Source organism: Lynx rufus, unplaced genomic scaffold (genome assembly GCF_022079265.1).
Source record: "Lynx rufus isolate CCGP_SWC_20201006 ecotype Redwood Valley unplaced genomic scaffold, mLynRuf1.p SCAF_11, whole genome shotgun sequence".
Classification (NCBI taxonomy): Eukaryota; Metazoa; Chordata; class Mammalia; order Carnivora; family Felidae; genus Lynx; species Lynx rufus.
In genome coordinates, this window is record NW_025814825.1 from 35,592,370 (window position 1) to 35,614,214 (window position 21,845).

Sequence of the window (21,845 nt, forward strand, 5' to 3'; positions counted from 1 at the left end):
GACAGGCGTGAAGTGGTATCTCGCTGTGGTTTGGGTTGCATTTCCGTGGTGATTACTGACATCGCTCATCTCATGTGCTTGTTGGCCATCTATAGATCTTCTTTGGAAAAATGTCTGCTTCAATCTTCTGCCCATTTGTTAATGAAATTGGTTGTTTAGCTTTTGAGTTATTTGAGTTCTATATACACTTTAGATATAACACATTTAGATATTTGGATAAAAGATTTGCAAATATTTCCTCCTATTCAGTAGGTTGCCTTTTCTTTTTATTGATGGCTTCCTTTGCTATGCAGAAGCACTTCAGTTTGATGTAGTCCCACTTGTTTACTTCTCCTTTTGTTGCCTTTAATGTTGGAGTCAGACCCAGGAATTCAAGGCCACGCACGACTAACATCAGGAAGCTCACTGCCTTTGTTTTCTTTTAAGAGTTGTGTATTTTCAGGTCTTACATTCAAGTCTTTAATCCATTTCAAGTTAATTCTTTGTGTATGGTGTAAGACAGTGGTCTAGTTTCATTCTTTTGCATGTGGCCATCCAGTTTTCCCAACACCATTTATTGAAGAGATGATCCTTTCCCTATTGTGTATTCTTGGCTCCTTTGTCATAAATTAAAGGGCCATATATATGTGGGCTTATTTCTGGGCTCTCTATTCTGTTCCATTGATCTATGTGTCTATTTTTATGCCAATACCATATTGTTTTGATTACTATACTTTGTAGTAGAGTTTAAAATCAGGGAGACTTGTATAACCTCTATACTTGCTGTAACTTTCCTCATGGCTTTCTATACATTTGTCTACCTTATTGTCCTTAGTGCCTCTGTGGTATTATTCCATTGTGTGGATATATTGTCGTTTATTTAATCACTACCTCACTGGTAGAACATTTAGGTTGCTTCCTGGATTGTGGTGGTGGTGGTGATGGTGGTGGTTTTGGAGTTTTTGGGTTTTGTTTTGTTATTTAAAAACAGAACAAAACAAAACAACGCTAGAGTGAACACCCTTGGGCATACATTGTGCCTTTGTGCAAATGTATCCACAGAATACATGAGGTACATAGGCAAGGACTTTCAGGCTTTTGATTTAAATTGGTGTGGCCACAGTCATCTTAAAACTCAATAGCTCTCAATTTGTTTCAAGGTGGTAGACTAACTCACGAGGAAAAGGCAAGATGTACTCCAATGTATTATGTGTTATGATTGCCTGCGGGGATGTTGTTCAGGTTTTATCTTTCTAAAATTTTTAAAGTTTTCTGCACTAATCTGAGGCTAATCTTTTGGGGGGTTTAGGTTCCTGTGAAGGAATGCGACAGGCCTGGGAGGAATCTTCTTCCCCCCTCAATCCAACCACATCCCTCAGCGCTATCATTAGAACTCCCAAATGTTACCATATCTCCTCGCTGAATGAAAATGCCGCCAAACGTCTGTGTCGCAGGTATTCTCAGAAACTGATCCAGCACACCGCCTGTCAGCTGCTGAGGACTTACCCGGCTGCCACTCGCATCGACTCCTCCAACCCCAATCCCCTCATGTTCTGGCTCCATGGGATACAGCTCGTGGCGCTCAACTACCAGACAGATGGTAATGGGCCTGCTTCACCCAGAAGGGTGCCTCCCCACCTCTCTCCTCTGCCTCTTATATTTCAGTAAATATAGTTCAGCAAACAAGATTGTTTGAAGGGGCAGGACTCCAGACTGGGGCACACCGGATGTGAGGGTTAAAGTACAGATGACCAAAAACAGAAGTGAATTTGATATGGAATTGTGCCCTTGATGTTTCGATTAAGACGATAGATAAAGGGGCTCCCAGGTGGCTGAGTCGGTTAAGTGCCTGACCCTTGATTTCAGCTCTGGTCATGATCTCACAGTTTGTCAGTTCAAGCCCTGAGTCAGGCCCTGCACTGACAGCGTGGAGCCTGCTTGGGATTCTCTCTCCCCTTCCTCTCTGCCCCTCTCCCATTCATTCTCTCTCTCTCTGTCTCTCTCTCTCTCAAAAAAAAGACAATAAAGACCATGAGGGGACCCCTAAAGTTCTTCTGTTCCTGCCTCCTTCTTGTTTTCAATTTTTTTAAGTTTATTTATTTTGAGAGAGGCAGAGACAGCATGAGTCGGGGAGGGGCAGAGAGAGAGGAAGAGAGAGAATCCCAAGGAGGCTCCACACTGTCATTGCAGAGCCTGACATGGGGCTCGAACTCATGAAACCCTGAGATCATGACCTGAGCCAAAACCCAGAGCTGGATGCTTAACTGTCTGAGCCACCCAGGTGCCCCCCTGCTGCCTTTTTAAAGTACTTTTTAAACTTATGACTCCTTTTGACAGCACTCTGTCCAGTTTGCTTTTAAAGGTGTTTGGGGGCAGAGATTTCCTAACATGCCTTAGTAAGTTCTCTTGCTAAGCTCTTGTTCTTGCAGTCAAAAAGTAGTGTTGCTCCAAACACTTTGCAAGTTAGAAGCATTTTAGCTTCTTCTCTTCCCTTTGAGACTGAAATAAATAATGTTCAGTGCCCTAGACGTGGCTACCACGGGGAAAACAAATACGTGAACCACCTAAACAGAGAACGTAGTGTGTGTGTTTCTCCACTGTGGATGGGACTCCTAACAGAGTAACTGAGGAGTAAACTCCAGGTAGCAGCTGCCGTTTATGGCATGCTCACTGTGTACCAGGCACCTCGCTGCATTCTTGACCCCTATTCTCTCATTTAATCCCTGCCACAACCCTAAGAGGGGGGTCCCTTTATGATGTCCATTTCTCAGATGAGCAAACCAAGGCACAGAGCAGTTACTTTGCTCAAGGTTACAGAATGACTAATAATAATAGATACAAGGACTCTGGGAGTTCAGAGGGTAAAGTGTTTTGTCTCCACTTGGTTATGGGGGAAAGAAGGGAGCTGCAGAAGACGAAGAAAAAATAGAGGAAGAATGTTTCCTAAAAGCTCACTGGAAAACCAGTCTCTCCTTCGAATAGTCAAGCAACATTCTCGTTCCTCTCATGAGCACTGAATCAGATCCCAGCTAGCTGTGCTGACCCATCAACCAAAGCATAGCCCTGTCTTCAGCCAAGGTTAAACCCCAGCCTTCGCCCTGGGACCACCTAGCAACCTTGCACAGGTGCCAACAGTGTCTACTTGTGGCTGACCCCACAGATGTATGGTCAGAGACATCAGTCATATTTTTGTGCCCTTTAATATTTGTTTCTCTCAATTGATATTAAGTAAGTCGGCACAAGTGAAGTACCATACCAAACGCAGTGCTTGGCACGTAGAAAACATTCCACGAACATTAACCATCATAAGTGTTTTTTGATAAGTTATGAAAACAGTATGATTTGGACTCACAAGTGGAAATAATAATGAAATATCTTCAGAGTTGTAAAAATTTCTCTTCGATCTGTCCCAAGAGGCTTGTGGGTTCACATCTCTGGCCCTGTCCTTAGCCCTGTGTCCACTGGTCCCCTCGGTTGTTATAACACTGAAATATTTAAGTCAACTGAAATAACTAGCAAAGTGGTTTTCTCAAGGAAATGAAAACGCATCTGGTTTGGGATGTGTCCTTCTTCCTGAAGCGCCAAGGCTGCCGCAGACATCCTGGCTCCACTGATGGCAAAGGGAGCTGTGGCTGAGGGGGACCCGGGAATTGCCCCTCCTTGACCCACCTCGCGCTCTGAAACACACACTGAGGCTGCTGGTGGGCCTCCACTCACCCCTGCAGGCTTTTCCTCTCTCCCACATCAGTGCCATCACCCTCATTGACTGAGAGGGATGATGGGGTTACACAGATTCAGGCACACTGTTTCACTTAATGGATACAGGAGTTTTTAAAATTACAGCTCTAGATGAAGTTCTGAGACCAGCCCTAGGGGGCAGTGGGAGAACTAGATTGGAGGCCCCGCCTTTATTCTAACAAAGCAGCTCCACGTGGATCTGTTTTACGTATGGGATCGCCAAGTGAGATTTTAGTTAAGAAAAAGTGCTTTAAAGTTTGGGAAAGCAGGCTGCCTGGCTGGCTCAGTCAGTGTGTGACTTGATCTTGGGGTTGTGAGTGTGAGCCCCACGTTGGGTGTGGAGCCTACTTAAAACAAACAAAAAGGAGAATACAAGTTTTGAAAAGCTGCAAGGATAGATACATTGCTAATGGAATCAGACTTCAAACCCAAATGGGTGTCGACATCATGATATAATTTAATATTTTAATTTATTGAGCACCTTCTATGTGCCAGATGCTGGGGTAGGGACCTTTACACATTATCTCATTTAAAAAAATTTTTTTTAATGTTTTATTTATTTTTGAGAGAGAGGGAGAGTACGAGTGGGGGAGGGGCAGATAGAAAGGGAGACACAGAATCCCAAACAGGCTCCAGGCTCTGAGCTATCAGCACAGAGCCCAACGCGGGGCTCAAACTCATGACCGGAGCCGAAGTTGGACACTTAACCATCTGAGCTGCCCAGGTGCCCCTTGTCTCATTTATCTTTATGACACCCCCATGAGGTATACGTTATATGGCTCCAGCAGTTAAGACTGGGTAGTTAAGATAATATACATTATGCGGTTCGGTAGTTAAGATGGGTCAGGCTGTCTGAGTTTGAACACTAGCATTCACCACTTTCTAGCCATGTGCCTTGGGTTTTGTCATATCTTATGCCTCAGTTTCCTCATCTCTAAAAATGAAAATACTAAAATAAGGCAATAAGCCACCTCATGGGTTATGGAGGCACTGGTGCACCCAAAGTGCTTAGAACAGGTGCTAGTGCATGGAAAGGGTGCAGTAAGTATGAGCTGCTCTAATTTTGTTAGTCATATTTATCCATTTCACATTTACCAACTGCGTGGGCTAGTTTGCTTCCCTCTGTAGCCTCAGTGAATTAATCACATGGGGACTGGATGGGCCTGAGAGGAGGGGTCCAGTGTGCTAATTTTGTAGATAAGTAGGCTGAGGCCCCAGGAGCTCTCATGTGTCTAAGACATCTTCCCCCCAGAATTCCTGTACATGACCCTGGCCAGCTCCCCCCCCACACCAGTAAAGGCCAACTTCTTATCGCTCCACGGTGCTTACCACACTTTTCCTTGATGTTGGTCCATGTAGCAAAGTTCACTCTGCACATGGGAGGAATCTAGCAGAGGGAACATTTGTCAGGTGTGTCTCATAAACTTTTTGCTCATTTGGGCAACTTTGTGCAGACTTGTGCCATCAGATGAGCATTTGAATGTGCAGGGATCCGATCGTTCACCAAAGACCCGTACCAAATAAATTTTGGCCACAAAAGACTGTTGTAAAAGTTCCCAGCATTTGTGATTGAGGAGACTGTGGATATGATGTGAATCACATGTGATAATGGTTTGTTTTCTATTGAACCGCCATTTTTAAAAAAGAGGTAGAGGGGCACCTGGGTGGCTCAGTCGGGTAAGCATCGGACTTCAGCTCAGGTCATGATCTCATGGTTCATAGTTCGAACCCTACATTGGGCTCTGTGCTGACAGTTCAGAGCCTGGAGCCTGCTTGGGATTCCGTGTCTCTCTGCCCCTCCCCAACTCGTGCTCTGTTTCTCTGTCTCTCAAAAATAAATAAATATAAAAAATTGTTTTAATTAAAAAAAAGAGGTAGAAGCATAGCAATTTATGGGTTGAAATAGAAATTCAAAGACAAGGTATGTTTTTCTGGCTATTCTCCTAGCCTTTCTTGTATTATTAAGATTTTATCTTATATTTGAAAAAGCAAGAATTGTTCACACAATTGTCTGCATGGCTTAGCATTGGGGATAAGACAATCCTTTTTTTTTCTAAAGTTCAGTATAAAATGAGGTGTTCAAAGATTTTTCTGGATGGATGTTGTGAATTTTTATTTATAAGAGTTTTTAGGTGGCAGAACACGGGATGGAGCATGAGCTCCATGAAGACAGATTTCAAGTCTTGTTAGCAGCTATATCCTGGGTGCATAACACTACCTGGCACAGAGTAGGTACTCAGTCTATGCAATGAATGGATGGCTATCTCTTCTTCATACTTCAGCTTAGGGGAAATTGATGCAGATTTCTTTTGAACTTTAAAGTAAATGTATAGGATGACACGTGAGCCAAACAATATTGACTTTATTTTGCAGATCTCCCTTTACATTTAAATGCTGCCATGTTTGAAGCCAACGGTGGGTGTGGTTATGTTTTGAAACCCCCAGTTCTGTGGGACAAGAACTGTCCCATGTATCAGAAGTTCTCTCCCTTAGAAAGAGATCTGGACAACATGGAGCCTGCCATTTACTCCTTAACTGTAAGTATGGCCCCAGTTGTCAGAATCTAGTAAGGTCTGTAAGCCTTCATGAATATGAACTGGTTTTGAATTCAAGGCATTACAAAGGTCTTGTATCACCATTTTGTTCATGCAGATTTAGTTCCCCAAAGCATTTTTTCATCCTCTCAGGAAGCAGTGGCTATGGTTTATATATGCTGTCACCAGACCCTCTATTTGCCAGAGTCAGTAGGTGGAGTTATGAGGTCCCTGCTTCACCTGCAAACTGATGATAGGAATTCTGTCCTCCAGGCCCCGGGAATCATAACTGTGCATGGATCCCATAAAAGTTGAGCTCCTGGTTAGAGCAGGTCATCTTACACTCTGACAAGTTCTCATAAGATCAGACAGGCATCAATATATGAAGCAACTACATATCTTTCCTCCTTACAGCTTAACCTTTATCACTCCTGGGCTTCTCCTTACTCCTTTACTCCTTTAACTACCTAATTGTCAGAACTCCACAGGCTGCCCCTAACAACTCAGCCCCAGTAGCTCATCACCCAACCTTATTCCCTGTTCTTTCACTCCCACTCAGCTGATAGACCACCACTGGATGGTGATAGGAAAGACAGAAAGGGAGAAAGTTACCTCTTCTCTCCATTATCATATTTGGTCTGACTTGCTGCAAACAAAGAATGCCAAACAGCCTCTGCTCATGACACCTCAGAGCCCTGGGAGAGCCAACTCACAGACCTTCCACCTCCCACACGGTTTTTCTCTCTCCTGAAGACTAGGGCAGCGGCCCCTTTCTGTTTGACCATTTCAGCTGGACTCGAGTATAATTCCGTCTACTTACAGAAGGCTATGGATTAATTTTTAACAACATTCCCTGTGACTTGGTCCAAAACGAACTGTTGAAGAAAAAGATTTGAGGTATATCAAATATATACACCTAAAACGTTTTGAACAGAATGTTAGTAACCATTTCTCAGATTGTGTACGGTCTCCTTTCCTCCTGCCTCCTTGAGAAACTTAATCATCTTAACGGCTTGGTTTTTGAAGATCTTCGAACATTTTTACAGTTGAAAGGTTATCTTCAGGTGAATGCTGTTGACAAAATAGGCTTTCACATGACTCCAGTCATGTGATTACCTGATTATAATCACTTGTTTTTTCTTTTTAGCAACTTTGTTAACCATGTACCCCTTCCATTCTAGAATGTTCTTTGTCTTTCTTGGTGGAGGGAAGCAGTAAGGTACAGAGGTTGCTTTGTTTCTTTCGTGTCTTCAGTGACTTCGATCCTTTTTTCCTTGCTTCAGATTGTCTCTGGTCAAAACGTGTGCCCGAGTAGCAGCACAGGAAGCCCGTGTATCGAAGTCGATGTGCTGGGCATGCCCCTGGACAGCTGCCATTTCCGCACAAAGCCCATCCACCGGAACACTCTGAACCCCATGTGGAATGAACAGTTTCTCTTCCGGGTTCACTTTGAAGATCTCGTATTTCTTCGTTTTGCCGTTGTGGAAAACAACAGCTCAGCTGTAACTGCTCAGAGAATCATCCCACTCAAGGCTTTAAAACGAGGTAGAACAAAATTCTCAAAATGCTAATAATTATAATAGCTAAGTGATGGATGCCCTGGGGTTCATGATGTTCTTCTCTCTCCTTGTGTGTATGTTTGGAATTTCCATAGTACAAAGTTAAAATAAGAGGCATAAAGGGGGCGCCTGGGTGGCTCAGTCAGTTAAGCGTCCGGCTCTGGCTCAGGTCATGATCCCACAATACATGAGTTCAAGCCCCGCATTGGGTTCTGTGCTGACAGCTCAGAACCTGGAGCCTGCTTCAGATTCTGTCTCCATCTCTCTCTACCCCTCCCCCACATTGCACTCTGTTCTCTCTCTCTCTCAAAAATAAATAAACATTAAAAATAATAAGAGGCATGAAGAAATGATACAGATTTGAACACTGTTTGATCACATCTCAAAAGAGATTTTTACATTATCCTAAAATCAGAGGTGTTGACAACATCCCATGGAGTGTGTGCTCTCCCTCTGCTGGTGTGGGGAGGAGCTGTGCTCCTATTCCTGCACACCCCTTCCTAGTAGCAGCCGCTGCACCCCTGGCATGTTTAAAGCAAGGACTGACGTTAGGAGAGGGGCCTGGGGTTCGGAGGTGCTGCCTAGCTGGCTCAGTCAGTGACTGGCTCAGCATGTGACTCTTGATCTCAGGATCTTGAGTTCAAACCCCACATTGGGTGTAGAGCTTACTTTTAAAAAATTTAAAAGTGAAGCACCTGGGTGTCTCAGTTGGTTAAGTTGGTTGATTTTGGCTCACCGTTTGTGGGTTCGAGCCTCACGTTGGTTTCCATGCTGACAGTGCAGAGCCTGCTTGGAATATTCTCTCTCTCTCTCTCTCTCACTCTCAAAATAAATAAACTTAAAAAAAAATTTTTTTAATTAAAAAAAGGAAAAGAAAGAAAGCCTGAGAGAAGGAGGGCTGGGATGCTCTCATGGCACGTCCAGGGTTGGAAGCTGGAGGTGGGTGTTGGGGGCAGAGCAGGGCAGATGGAGAATCCTGAGTAAAGGCCAGAGCTGTTGGCCTGATGTGGTTCGGCTTTGCCAAAGCACTTGTGGAACTTCAGCTTGTTGTCCAGTGGGCATGGCTGCACCTTGCTCCTCAAACACTGATGCATGTCAGGGTCTCCTGGGACTCGTGGTAGTGAAATGCAGATTCTGATGCGGTAGGTCTGAGGGTGCGGGGGCTTGAGAGTCTGCATTTCTAACAAGCTCCCAGGGATGCTGACCCTACTGGCCTACTTTGAGTACCAAGGTGCTAGTGCCTTCTTCCACCACCACACTCAAAGCGCCAAACTCTGACTTCCACGAACACATTACAGTCTCCTGCATTTTGTCCTCTTCCTGTTTTTCTTCTCCACTGTGCAAGTAGCACATGGCCACTGCCCTAGTCAGCTCGGGTTGCTGAAACAAAACACCACAGACTGGAGGCTTAAACGGCAGACATTTATTTTCTCACGGTTCTGGAGATGGAGGTGATGGCAGGGTTGGTTTCTCCCAAGGCCCCTCTCCTTGGCTGGCAGACAGCCACCTTCTCGCTGTGTCCTCACGTGGTTGTCCCTGAGACTGTGTGCAGGCACCTGGTGTCTCTCTCTTCTTATAAGGACACCAGTCATATTGGCTTAGGGCTCACCCTACTTACCCATTATGACTTCATTGAGGGCCCTAACCCTCTTTAAAAGACCCATCTCCAGGGATGCCTGGGTGGCTCAATCAGTTGAGTGTCCAACTCTTGATTTCACCTCAGACCATGATCCCAGGGTCGTGGGATCAAGTCCCAAATCGGACTCTGTGCTGACAGCAAGGAACCTGCTTGAGATTCTCTGTCTCTCTCTGCCTGCCCCTCCCCCACTCATACTGTTTCTCTCTCTCTCTCTCTCTCAAAATAAATAAATAAATAAATAATTTTTTTAAAAGCCCCATAAATAAATAAATAAATAATTTTTTTAAAAGCCCCATCTTCAGATACAGGCACATTCCAAAGTACTGAGAGTTAGAGCTTCAACATGAGAATTTGGAGAGGACACAATTCAGTTCATAACAGTTATTACAGAATTATGAGAAAGCACAGAGAAGCAAAAACGTTTCTTTTGAATTATCCATTTTCCATCTCTCCAAAATAATCACTTTTGGTATATTTCTTTTGTAGGCTTTATTTCTCTGCCCATGTATTTACATATTATATGTAATAGACATATAATATATATTTTTAATAAATAGGCTTTCTACTAATCTTAGTGTCTTGCATCTCACTGGTTTTCATTCCTAATGTATGTAGTGAGCAACTTTTTAAAAAAAAATTTTTTTGATGTTTATTTATTTTGGAGAGGGGAGGGCAGAGAGAGTGGGGGGGACACAGAATCCGAAGCAGGCTCCAGGCTCTGAGCTGTCAGCACAGAGCCCAACACAGGACTCAAACCCACAGACCGTGAGATCATGACCTGAGCCGAAGTCGGATGCTTAACCGACTGAGCCACTCAGGTGCCCCTGTAGTGAGCAACTTTTTCTGTTGGTAGCTATGCATCTTCATTAGCACTTTCACTGGCTGCACGTTATTCCATGTTATATTGGTACAAACAGTTACGCCATAGCTTACTTTCCCAACTCCGTGTTGTTAGAATACTGCATTGTCACTAAGAGGGAATATTTGTAAAACAGTGACTGTAGATGATATCAAAATGATCAGATTTTCCTACTGTATTTTGTTTGAGTTTAAGATATTCTGCTTGAGTCTAAGTTAAAAATAGCACCTGAACAAGTTAGTTACCATAAGGTGACCCAAAACTGTCCCCAGGAGCAGCAGTCTCGATGAAAAGGTGTCTGTCTGCTGGTTGCATGCCCACTGCCACTCCCTGCCCATCGGAAGACCTGATTTCCGCCTACCCTTTATTGACCTCCCTGGGTTACCTTCTTTGCAGAGCTCTGCAATGCATAGCTAACAAGCTTTCCCCAATTCTGCATTATTCCAGGATATCGACATCTTCAGCTGCGAAATCTCCACAACGAAGTCTTGGAAATCTCTAGTTTATTCATAAACAGTAGGAGGATGGAAGAAAATTCCTCCAGCAGCACCACGCCGGCCTCTTTGGTAACTAAGTTCTATTTCACTCAGCATATTTGCAGGGATCGCTACACTAGGGATAGATAGGCTTTCTTGTGGCACAGGAACCTGGTCAGTTAGAGTTATTAATTAGGTAGCAATGGAAATAATGACAACAACAGTAATGGCTGGCACTTGACACTTTCTAAGCACTTTACAACTATACTAATTCAGTTAATCCTGTCAGTAACTTTGTGAAATAGCTACGGTATCCTCTCCATTCCATACAGATGAGGAAGGTCAGAGCTAAGTATATCTAGGTCACACAGCTATAAACCCGTTACTGTAGTGCCAAAGCCCATACTCTTTTTTTTTTGTAATGTTTACTTTATTATTTTTGAGGGACAGAGTGCAAGCCAGGGAAGAGGCAGAGAGAGAAGGGGACAGAAGATCCGAAGCAGGCTCCACGCTGACAGCAGCGAGCCTGATGTGGGGCTCAAACTCACGAGCCGTGAGATCATGACCTGAGCTGAAGTCAGATGCTCAACTGACTGGCCACCCAGGTGCCCCCAAAGCCCACACTCTTAATGAGTGCATTATAGGCCTGCCAGGGAGATGAACCCAAAATAACAACATGGGGAAAAGACTAATTAAGCAAAGGTTGGGGAGATGCAGAATTGGCTCTCTTGGAAATGGGAAAGGAACGCCACAGAAAGGGTCACTATTACAGAATCTGTCTCTTAACAAGTTCCCTAGGTAAGGTCCATACCATTGAAGTTTGAGGACCACTGGGCCAGTACCCACCCCAGTAATGCAAGGTTGTTTATTTAAACAAGTACCACTGCTTTAATTAACTGGTTGATTCCATTATTTGATGTTTAGAAATTAACTTAAAATGAGGGGCATCTGGGTGGCTCAGTAGGTTAAGCTTCCAACTCTTGGTTTCAGCTCAGGTCATGATCTCACAGTTCATGAGTTTGAGCCTCACATCAGGCTCTGCACTGACAGCACGAAGCCTGCTTGGGATTCTCCCTCTCCCTCTCTTTATCTGCCCCTCCCCCCTCAAAATAAATAAATAAACTTTAAAAAATACTAATAACAGGGGCGCCTGGGTGGCTCAGTCAGTTGAGCGTCCAACTTCAGCTAGGGTCATGATCTCACAGTTCATGGGTTTGGGCCCCGCATTGGGCTATGTGCTGACAGCTCAGAGCCTGGAGTCTGGTTTGGATTCTGTGTCTCCCTCTCTCTCTGCCCCTCCCCTGCTCATGCTCACTCTCTCTCTCAAAAAATAAACATTAAAAAAATTGTTTAATAATAATAACAATAGAAGGGTGTCCATTGATTACCTCTTTACATGTTTAATATAACCTGTTCACCGTTGTGTCAATCTTATACTTCAACATAGTGCTAACAATCTGTGGAAAGGCACCCCGTATGCTCACAAATGGCGCTGGCTCGACCACTGCCATGGCCACCCATAATTCACCCAACTTTCTTCTCTGCTGTTCTTCCCCTCACCTCATCGGTGTCGTCTCTCTCTCCATCCTGACCTCATTTTCTCAGGTTCTCCTCCTTTTCCCTTCAGTGTGTGGCCAAAGTTGAGAACAACACTTGGCCAAGGTAGAGAAAGGTGTTGCCTCTACTTGTGCAGAGGACTGGGAAGCAGAGACAGGGCTGCCTAGGTATGGAAGGGCAAGAATCAGCTTTCACAAAGGGGAAGCAGAGCTTAGTGCCTGATTCTGGCTCAGTTTGCCTCGATACTTATTAGCACTGAAGATTCCACACATGCCATCGATGAACCATTTTTCCTCACAACACTTCTGACACCAAATGCATTGTGTATTTTCTTACACTGCTTCAACTCTGACAGCAGCTGGGTGTCCTGCCTTTCAATTTAATTCTGACAGGGTCTACCTGGAGTTAGCATCAGGTCCCAGAGTTAAGGGCTCAGTCCTATGGGACTGTCCCCACTTCAGGTGTCAGTGGCAAGACCCAGGTTGTCACTGGTACTTCTGACTGACCAGCTATAAATTCAGGAGGTTTCCACAAACCCCTCCTCAGGCTCAGGAATTTTGTAGAATGACTCGGAGAACTCAGAAACGTGCTTTACTGTTACCAGTTTATTATAAGGACACAACGCAAGAGAAGTCCGATGGAAGAAAAATATAGGGCAAAAGGGGTGTGAGGCCTCCGGCATCTCAATGTGTTCACCAACACAGAAGCTCTCGGAACCCCACCTTTTACTGGTTTTAATGGAGCTATATTGAAAAGGCATGATTGAGTATGTCATAGCCCATTGGTGAGTGACTCAACTCTTGGTAACGTCCCCCTCCCTGGAAGCCCCAGGTGGTGCTGAAAGTTCCCACCATCTGATCCCACCTCGGTCTTTCCAGTGAGCACCTCCCATCCTGAAGCTGTCTAGGGGCCTCCAGCCATCGGCCATCTCATAACATGCAGGGAACACTCATCGCTGCAGAGGTTCCAAGGGAGATGCGTGCCAGCGACTGTGAACAAAGACCAAATATTTATTTTTTATTGTACCACACCAGGCCATCCCTGGGTCCCAGGCAGCAGCAACACGTATGTGTTCTTTGACCACTGAAGTCATCACCCTCCATTGCTCAAGCCAATAACAGAAGATCATCCTGGACTTCTCCCTCCCTCTCACTGCCCCTTTAAGACTTGATAAGTCTATCTCCTTAGTGGTTTTCAAATCCATTCATCTCTGTCCATCACTACTGCTTTGACCCTCATCCATTCGCACCTGGCTCATGGCAGTGAGTTTCTAACTGGCCTCTCCCTCTGAGCTTGAACCCCTCTGTCTGTCTGCTTAGCCACATCTAACTAAAACCTAAATCTGATCATGTCACTCCTGTGTTAGAAACCCTTCCTTGGTTCTCCACTTCTGTCAGAGTAAAATTTATACATGGACTGGGCAGAGACTCTGGGAAAACAGTGAGCTTATGAGTCATTTAAAGGGGCAGCCACTACCCTGCTGTCAGCCCCAGCTGCTGGTTGCCATGCAGTGTGGCCTGATCTTCTGGTTTCCAAGAGAGTCAGGACATCTGGACTTGCATAACTGTTGGCAGTGATTTCAGCTTCCAAAAAATACAGTGCAGGCTAAACCATATAATTGAAATGTGCATTTTATGGTATACAAATCATATCTCAATAAAATGCATTAAATAATAGAAACACAGTGTGCAAGCAAAATAAAACAGCCAACTCCTTCCCCAAATAAAAATAAAGTACAAGTTCAATGAAACACTTAGGGCCTCGGGTCACTATTCCGCTCTCAGTGTAGCTCTTCTGGCCAGTTAGGAAGAGGCATGCATGATTGTGCACCTGCTGGCTTCTCCAGCAACCCCCTCCACACCCCAGTCACGGAGCTTGTGGAGGCTCCCAGAATCCCCTGCTTCAGGCCACCTCCAAGCCTTTGCACACAGGCTGCATCAATATTTGGGGTGTTCTTGTCCCACTCTCCATCTTCTAAGTCACACTGGACCTTCAAGATTTAGTTCAGATGATACCATTTTTAGGAGGTGCTCTCTGCTTTCCTCCAAACCTGGGATCTGCCCCCTCCTCTGGGTTCCCAAGGAACTTAGCATACTGCTGACAGTTGTCCATTTTCTTTTCTGATTCATTCCACTGGGTGCCCTTGAGGGCAGGGATAAGGTCCTCTTTCTAGGATAATGTCCCAGGGCCAGACATAGTGTCCGATTCACTATCAACTCTCCATAAATGAATTTTGTATTTTGAGTGAATGAATATATCTTAATATACAAAATGCTCAAAAGTTGTGAGTTACACACCTCCCCAGCTCTTCCTAAAACAGAAATACTTTTCATATTATACTTATCTGTATGCCTGGGCAGAGAGTGCTCTAAGCCTGGAATAGTCTATCATCTTACCAACCAAAATTCTAACCCAAGGCCCTGAGAAGAGAGGGAACTCAATAGACACTGTTGAAGGTCAGTTCATAAGTAAGGACTAACATACACTTCAGATAATACCAGTCTCCTAATTATGATGGAAAGAGTCACTTTCCATTTATTTTAAATAAATAAATTTTAAATAAATAAATTAGTATTTTGGTGGTATGCTGCTAATATCCTCACTAGACTGTTAAGGAAGATGCACCATTGCCTCTTCAGCGACAAACAGAAGTATCAGGTTGTAAAAGAATGGTCTTCTTTTGCATTTACATGTCCCTCTACAGACTTCTAAGAACTAGTACTTGTGTACTGAATATAGCCTAGAAATAACATGAGAATGAGAATGAGAATGAATGAGAAACCATGTGGTCTTCCTTGACAGATGTTTAATTCAGAAGAAAGAAAATGTTTGCAGGCTCACAGAGTCACGGTGCATGGGGTCCCAGGTCCAGAGCCCTTTACTGTTTTCTCCATAAGTGGAGGCACCAAAGCAAAGCAGCTTCTCCAACAAGTAAGTCCACTGAGGCCATGGTTGGGAGAATCCATCATCTAATATGTATGGAGGGGTGTGTGTGTGTGTGTGTGTGTGTGTGTAAATGCAGGTGTAAGCATACACACACACACAAAAGTCCATGTTGATGATCTGCCTTTTGATTATTTGTGTAATTCAACACTGAGATCCACCATAAGAATGATCTGGGAGGTCATGGTACCATTAGATAAGCTAACCTACAGAGAGAGACAGAGCATGAGCAGGGGAGGGTCAGAGAGAGAGGAAGACACAGAATCCAAATCAGGCTCCAGGCTCTGAGCTGCCAGCAAAGAGCCTGATGTGGGGCTCAAACTCATAAACCATGAGATCATGACCTGAGCCAATGTCAGTCACTTAACCGACTGAGCCACCCAGGCACCCCTAGAAAAGAATTTTTAACAAGTCTTCAAACACATAAGAAAACACTAGGCTCAAGATGGATCAGGACCAAAATGAGTGGCTTTCCAATCGTGTATTCTTTCCCTCTAAGGCTAGACCCGGGCCCCATCTTTCTTCTTAATGTGGAGCTTACTAATCAGTCAGAATTTGCACACAAGCTGAATGAAGTTTGTCGTCCTAGGAGTTAGATCAAGTTTTTAGAGCATCAGGATGGACGGCGGCCAAGAAGACATTGCTTCAGCCCCTCTAGCCTTAGGCCTTTATCTGCATGTTGGGCAGCCCCATTGTCCCCCTTCCCCTGGCACTTGATCTTAACCCTTGAGGTCCTACCCCTCTGGTAGTGCAAAGAGGCCCGCAGGGCCTGACCCAGGAGGATGAGAGCCTGTTACCCCAAAACCTGCAGCAGCATCACTGGCCTAAGTCCCCTCATGTGGTGCCGCTTCTGCTCGGGATCGCCCCCAGAGATCCCTGTGGCTTTCTGTAGGCAGGGACACCCCCCCCCCCCCCACCGGGAGGACGTGTGAGAGTGAGAAAGCCAGAAACCAGGCAGCATCCGGAGGGGGCAGCTCCTTAAATGGACAGACAGCCCCATGTGTAACGTCTTTTCTCTTCACACTGGAAGCCCCACCTCGGATTGACACAGTGACCTAATATCCTTGCAGCACCGACTACAGACCAAGTGCTGGGGTGAAGGGAGCTGCATCTTCCTGATAATCTTCTGTCCTCACCGTCCTCGGTTCATTCCACTTTTCCTCCAGGCCAGATGAAGTAGTGCCAAGTGTGGACTCTAGGAGTTGCATCACTGGCGGGGGCGAGGAGAAGGGTGCTTGCCTAATCCAGACCAGACGGTGGCAACCTTCTCTGTCCCCACTTGGAGTGGAATGTGCGGTCAGTAACTTATAGGAGTGTGATGGTAACTGGCGTTTATTGAGTTCTCATATGTGCCAGTGTTATGCTTTCTAACCAGTGCCTCAATCATGAAACGAAATGAGGAGGTTGTTACTCTTAACTGTTCCCATTTTATGGATGGGGAAACTGAGTCTCTAAGGGGTTAAATATCTTGTCCAACACCTCACAGCCAATAAGTATTAAAGGCAGACCTCAGACCCAGGTCTGTCTGGCTCCAGAGCCTTGTCCCAGCCACTCTGACCGCCTGGGTAAGTAACCAACAAAGAAAAACAAGCTTGTAGGCACAGTGTCAGGACTTAATTGAAAGGAGAATTCCCAGGAACTTAGATAAGATGAGATTAGAAGACAAGTATTTCTAACATGAGAAAAAGACATGGTGCTGGTAAAAGCTATGCTAGGTTCTTTGCCATTGGTCCTGTGTTACAAGATTACAGAGAGCTAAATTCATGGATTGAGAAGCGTAAAGTCTGTAATTCAGTAGAAGCTCTCATTCCAGCTGTGGGAAAAATAGTTATGCTGTCTGGGGATTATGAATAAATTGTGTCGTTGCCCAGAATGAACATAAACAATCCTTCTTGGACATAAGAGAGTTCTTAGGTCTTCCAAAAAGAATTATTCAACACTGCAGAGTAAGTTTCACTTATAAATTACACATCAGACCTATGTAAACACCGTGAGAATAGGTTTCTTTTGTGTGTGGGTGTGTGTGTGTTTTATTCAAGTATAGTTAACATACAGTGTTATATTAGTTTCAGGTTTCTATACAGGACTCAGTGCTCATCAGGATAAGTATAGTCTTTAATCCCTAGTTCCTATTTCACCCATCCCCCACCCACCCACCCACCCACCTCCCCTCTGCTAACCATCAGTTTGTTCTCTGTACAAAACTGGCTTATTTTGAATTAAAGTTTTGCCTTTGCTTTTTCTTTAGATTCTGACCACTGAACAAGACACCAAACCTATCATCACAGACTATTTTTTGATGGAAGAAAAATATTTTATATCTAAAGAAAAGAATGAATGCAGGAAACAACCGTTCCAGAGAGTCATTGGTCCAGAGGAAGAGATTATGCAGATTTTAAGCAGCTGGTTTCCAGAGGAAGGATATGTTGGCAGGATTGTCTTAAAAACCCAGCAGGAAGTAAGTGTGTCTCACACCGTAACAACTCAGGGTGTGATTAACCACCTCACCACTGGCCACCTCCCTCGATTCAGAATTTATCATTGCAACCTGATTTATGTTATTCTTAAGTAAATGGGGAGAAATGATTTTATTCTTCTGCACTTATTCAGAATGTTATCTCTAAGTTACAGAAATTCAGTCTAAAAACCATCTCTTGTAAAAGAAAGGGAGCAAGAATTCAAAGGATTCCTCATGCTTGTCATCAACTGTGGGTCCAGGCTTTGGTTTATATGCGAAAAGCATTGTCATAAGGGTCACAGGACCGTGTCATGCTAGTCCCATTGGTATTTTACATTTGGGAATTGGTTGCCTTCTTGTTCGTGCCTGTTAAAGTTTTAGCTGATAAAAAGTTCTGTGTTTTTAGGTAGAACAGTAGTTCTTTGAAAATATTCTGAAACTTCACACAAAGCAAAGTATTCTCTCAGCCTTGATCAGAGTTAGTAAGAATTTACGTTATGTTCACTAACATTCCTGTGATCATTCGCGTGAAGGAAAATAATATAGCGACTTCCTGTCAGCTCTACATTGATTAGTTCCTTTTCAAGTTTGTGGATGGAGTACTGATTTTTTTTTTTTTTTTGAATAAACGGTTAAGAGCCCACTAACTTACCGCCATTTTTTTAAATGACATAAAGTCACTGCTCCACCATAGATGTTCAGGCCTCATGATATGTCAATAATGAGGGAGTGGAGTCAATTCAACAATTAGATTAAACAAATATTTATTGAGCATCTAATACATGCCAAGCCCTGTTCTGGGCACACGATCTATCTTCTCCTTTGGGACATGTAATAGAGCTTGGTTGGTAAAATGCCCATTGGTGATCCATGATGTTGGGACAGTGGAGATGATAAAGAGCCAGTTTTCAGCGTCATGTGCCACTTTTTCACTCTGCACCGAACTGTGAACATGGCCTGCATCGTACTCCACAGTCCTCCAACATCTGCTCTGGGAACCACAGCCACTGCCTTTCTTCCTAACCTTGCCTTAGACCATAAAAGGACACTCCAGTTAAGCAAAGAAATGTAATCGTCTCCCCAACCTCCTCTCCCTATAAGACATACACATTGCAAAGGCAGGTAATGAGCAGTTCTGATGATAATAGCTTTATGAGAAAATATCAGAGGCCTTAGCTGGACTTTTGAAGCCTTCTTCAGTTTCTCTCTAAATTTTTCTGTATTTTTTCTCGTTGACTTGCCTCATTCTTTAGCTACATGTAAAAAAATGTCCTCTAAGTGATAAGGTCAGCAAGCGAATTTTCAAACCATATATTTGCATAATGATTTACCGTGTTCAAAGTTCTCACTACTTTTTTGAATGATCTCATGAGGTAATGGAAACCATTTCGCACATAGGAAATTGAGGTTCACAGAGGTTAAATCGTGACAAAGTGAGAAGTAGAAAGAACTCAGGTCTGTGGCTTCGAAGGTCAGTGTCCTTGCCCCATCCTGTGCTGCCAAGGCTGGTGATGCGTCAGCCTTCCTGGACCATGGCACCCAGCACTGTGGGGGCAGTGGGAGGCAGTGAGCAAGAGGGAACGTGGGCAGGCTCTTGAGTGTCTTATAGTTAGAAGGGCTGGGGAGGTTAAGAATGCCCATATGCAACTTAAGGTGTATATGAAAACAGGCTATAGAGACCTCAGGAATAAATACTTAACAAGGGCTAGTGGATGAGAAGCATTTTGAACAATAAGGGGAATGAGTTAGAAGGGAAGGCTAACAAACATGTTCTGATGGGGAGAATACAGCAAACTCTCCTGTCTGTGCCTTGGTGGAGAAGAGATTTTTGAAATGACTGACATGTATCTCCAAAGATAACAAATCACATTTAATGTGTCTCAGGTGACCTGGTGCATCGTGGCACACACATACTCACTGACTGAATAAATGAATTCAGCAATTATTGAATGCAAGCAGACACTAGTATAGTTGATAGATCTGGGCTCTATGTATTTCCATTTATTTCATTCTGTGGAACTAGTAAGATAAATAAGCAATTTTCCCATATATTCAGAGTCCCCAAACTGTTATCCATGACCTCTGATCTCTCCTCCTTGCCTGCCTTTTATAGTTTTCTTGTCTTCTAGGTTCTCAAGCTGTCAGGATCACATCTTCCTGTGGTCAATATGCCTTCCTATGACACCTGCTGGATTTGAAATCAGACAGACCTGGCTCTGCCACAAATTAAATGACCTTGGACAGCTCATTTAACTTCTGTAAACCTCTGTGCCCTAATTTGTAAATCTGTGATTGAAAAAGATTAACATGAGCCTCATGCCAAACATAGAGACAATATGTAGAAAAATGCTTAGTAAGCTGTAAAGAACTGTAAGTGAGGACTGTTCTGGTCATAACCTGTGCCTTCTAATGGGGCAGAAAACTCCCTAAAAATAAATAAGTTCTGAGAGAGGCTCTGAGGAGGTCTCTTAAAAGTAATGTTTATTGCATAGTTATTGAGATATTTTATGTGTCCATTAGAACTTTTTTGTTTTCATATTTGCTTGCTTCCTGGTTTTCAAGATACGGATTATAAATTATGTCAGATGAATTACCACCCAACCCCACTCTCAGACTGGTTAAATATATCATGGTCAACACAATGACATATTACACAGCTAAATCTCTAATAATGGACATGAAATGAACACCACAATCTTTTAAGTGGGGAGGAAAAAACAAGTTGCAGAACATTATATGGAGTACAATCTCAGTTTATGTAATAAAAATGGACAGTAACTCTCCCCTCCCAACACCCCTAATATAACGGATGGGGTCCAAAAACATCAGTCATGAAAATTTTAGGGACCATGATTGTATGATTAATGATATGACTGGGGTGAGCCTGTGGGGCCAGAAGCTCCTGCAACCCAAGTCCTTTCTGGTCCTGGTTGCAGTTTGGCGCCACCTGGTGGCAGTTATCCATTCTGCCTCAGTATCAAAGGGGACAATTCTGGATCCTATGGCTGGCTGGCTGGAACCTCCAGGATAGTTAGTGACAACGACTCTTGGATTTTTCTTGGATTAGTTAGGACCATTTCAGTCATTTCAGTGGCTTGACCTGAGATCAGGCTAGGAGAATGCTGGAATCGAAGGACTCTCCTGCTAAATGCTCTCTTCCTGAGATGAGGTTGCCTCTTCCCCTTCAGACCTCCCCCTTGCAGAAGATAACTGTAAGCTAATAGGGCTAAAAAAAAGGGGGCGGGGGAGCCATTTGACAATCATATTATATCTAAATTCACATAATTCCAGGGTTTCATAGTATATATGTATTCACATATACAAAAATATATGTGTACATTCATAGCAGATGTTTAGAAGCATATATAACCTAACAACAGTGGTTTTTTTGTAGGGAATGAGATGAGACACAGAAGGGAAAAAGTTGATAATGGGAAAAGCTTGGCTTTTTATTGATCTATTTCTATACTGTTTGAAAATTTTTAATGATACATATGCCTATAGATATATCTAAATATATATTTTATATATATAGCTCCATGTGTAAAATTTGCTAAAAGCCAATTAACCTGATGACCAATTCTCATAACTACTGAGAATTTTGTCAACATTCGTTTCAGTGTGACCTACCTCCAGCCATTGGTTCCGCCTTTCCGCTGTAGTTCCTGTTCTTCCAGCCTGGCTGAATGTCAGTTTGCACATTTCATTGTTCAGATCTCCAGCATTTCTTAAATGCTCAAGGCCTGTGTAGGGCATGAACGGGCTTTCTCCTAAATGTAATTTACTGTGTTCTTACTTGACTTTTAATATTTGGCAAAATGGTGTATTGTCCTTTTCCAAATTTGTCTACAGTTGACTGGGACTCAAAATCCACTGGCAGTAGGAGCAGATCTATTGGCTTATTTTGAGCCAGGTCCTTATTAGTCTGTCAATATCAGCAAAAATACCCACATTACTTTCTTCCTCTCAGAAGATACGTATATCCTTTAGAATAGTTTATGAAATATTAACTAGTGTATGAAATATAAAGCTAAGATATAGTTTCCACATTGCCAAGATATAGCTCACATTTTTGCTAGGTTTTTCTTTTTTACTCTACATCA

The 21,845-nt window shown here is 43.6% G+C and overlaps 1 protein-coding gene across 1 annotated transcript in view; it reads left to right on the forward strand.

The window, feature by feature from the left end:
• PLCE1 (phospholipase C epsilon 1) overlaps positions 1 to 21,845 on the forward strand; it is a 321,538-nt gene that overhangs the window by 289,327 nt on the left and 10,366 nt on the right. Inside the window, exons 24-29 of the mRNA XM_047072225.1 lie at positions 1,289 to 1,579; positions 6,091 to 6,254; positions 7,535 to 7,796; positions 10,756 to 10,874; positions 15,144 to 15,272; positions 17,533 to 17,742. Of these exons, the coding sequence (XP_046928181.1) occupies positions 1,289 to 1,579; positions 6,091 to 6,254; positions 7,535 to 7,796; positions 10,756 to 10,874; positions 15,144 to 15,272; positions 17,533 to 17,742 (1,175 nt within the window). The remainder of the gene's footprint in view (positions 1 to 1,288; positions 1,580 to 6,090; positions 6,255 to 7,534; positions 7,797 to 10,755; positions 10,875 to 15,143; positions 15,273 to 17,532; positions 17,743 to 21,845) is intronic.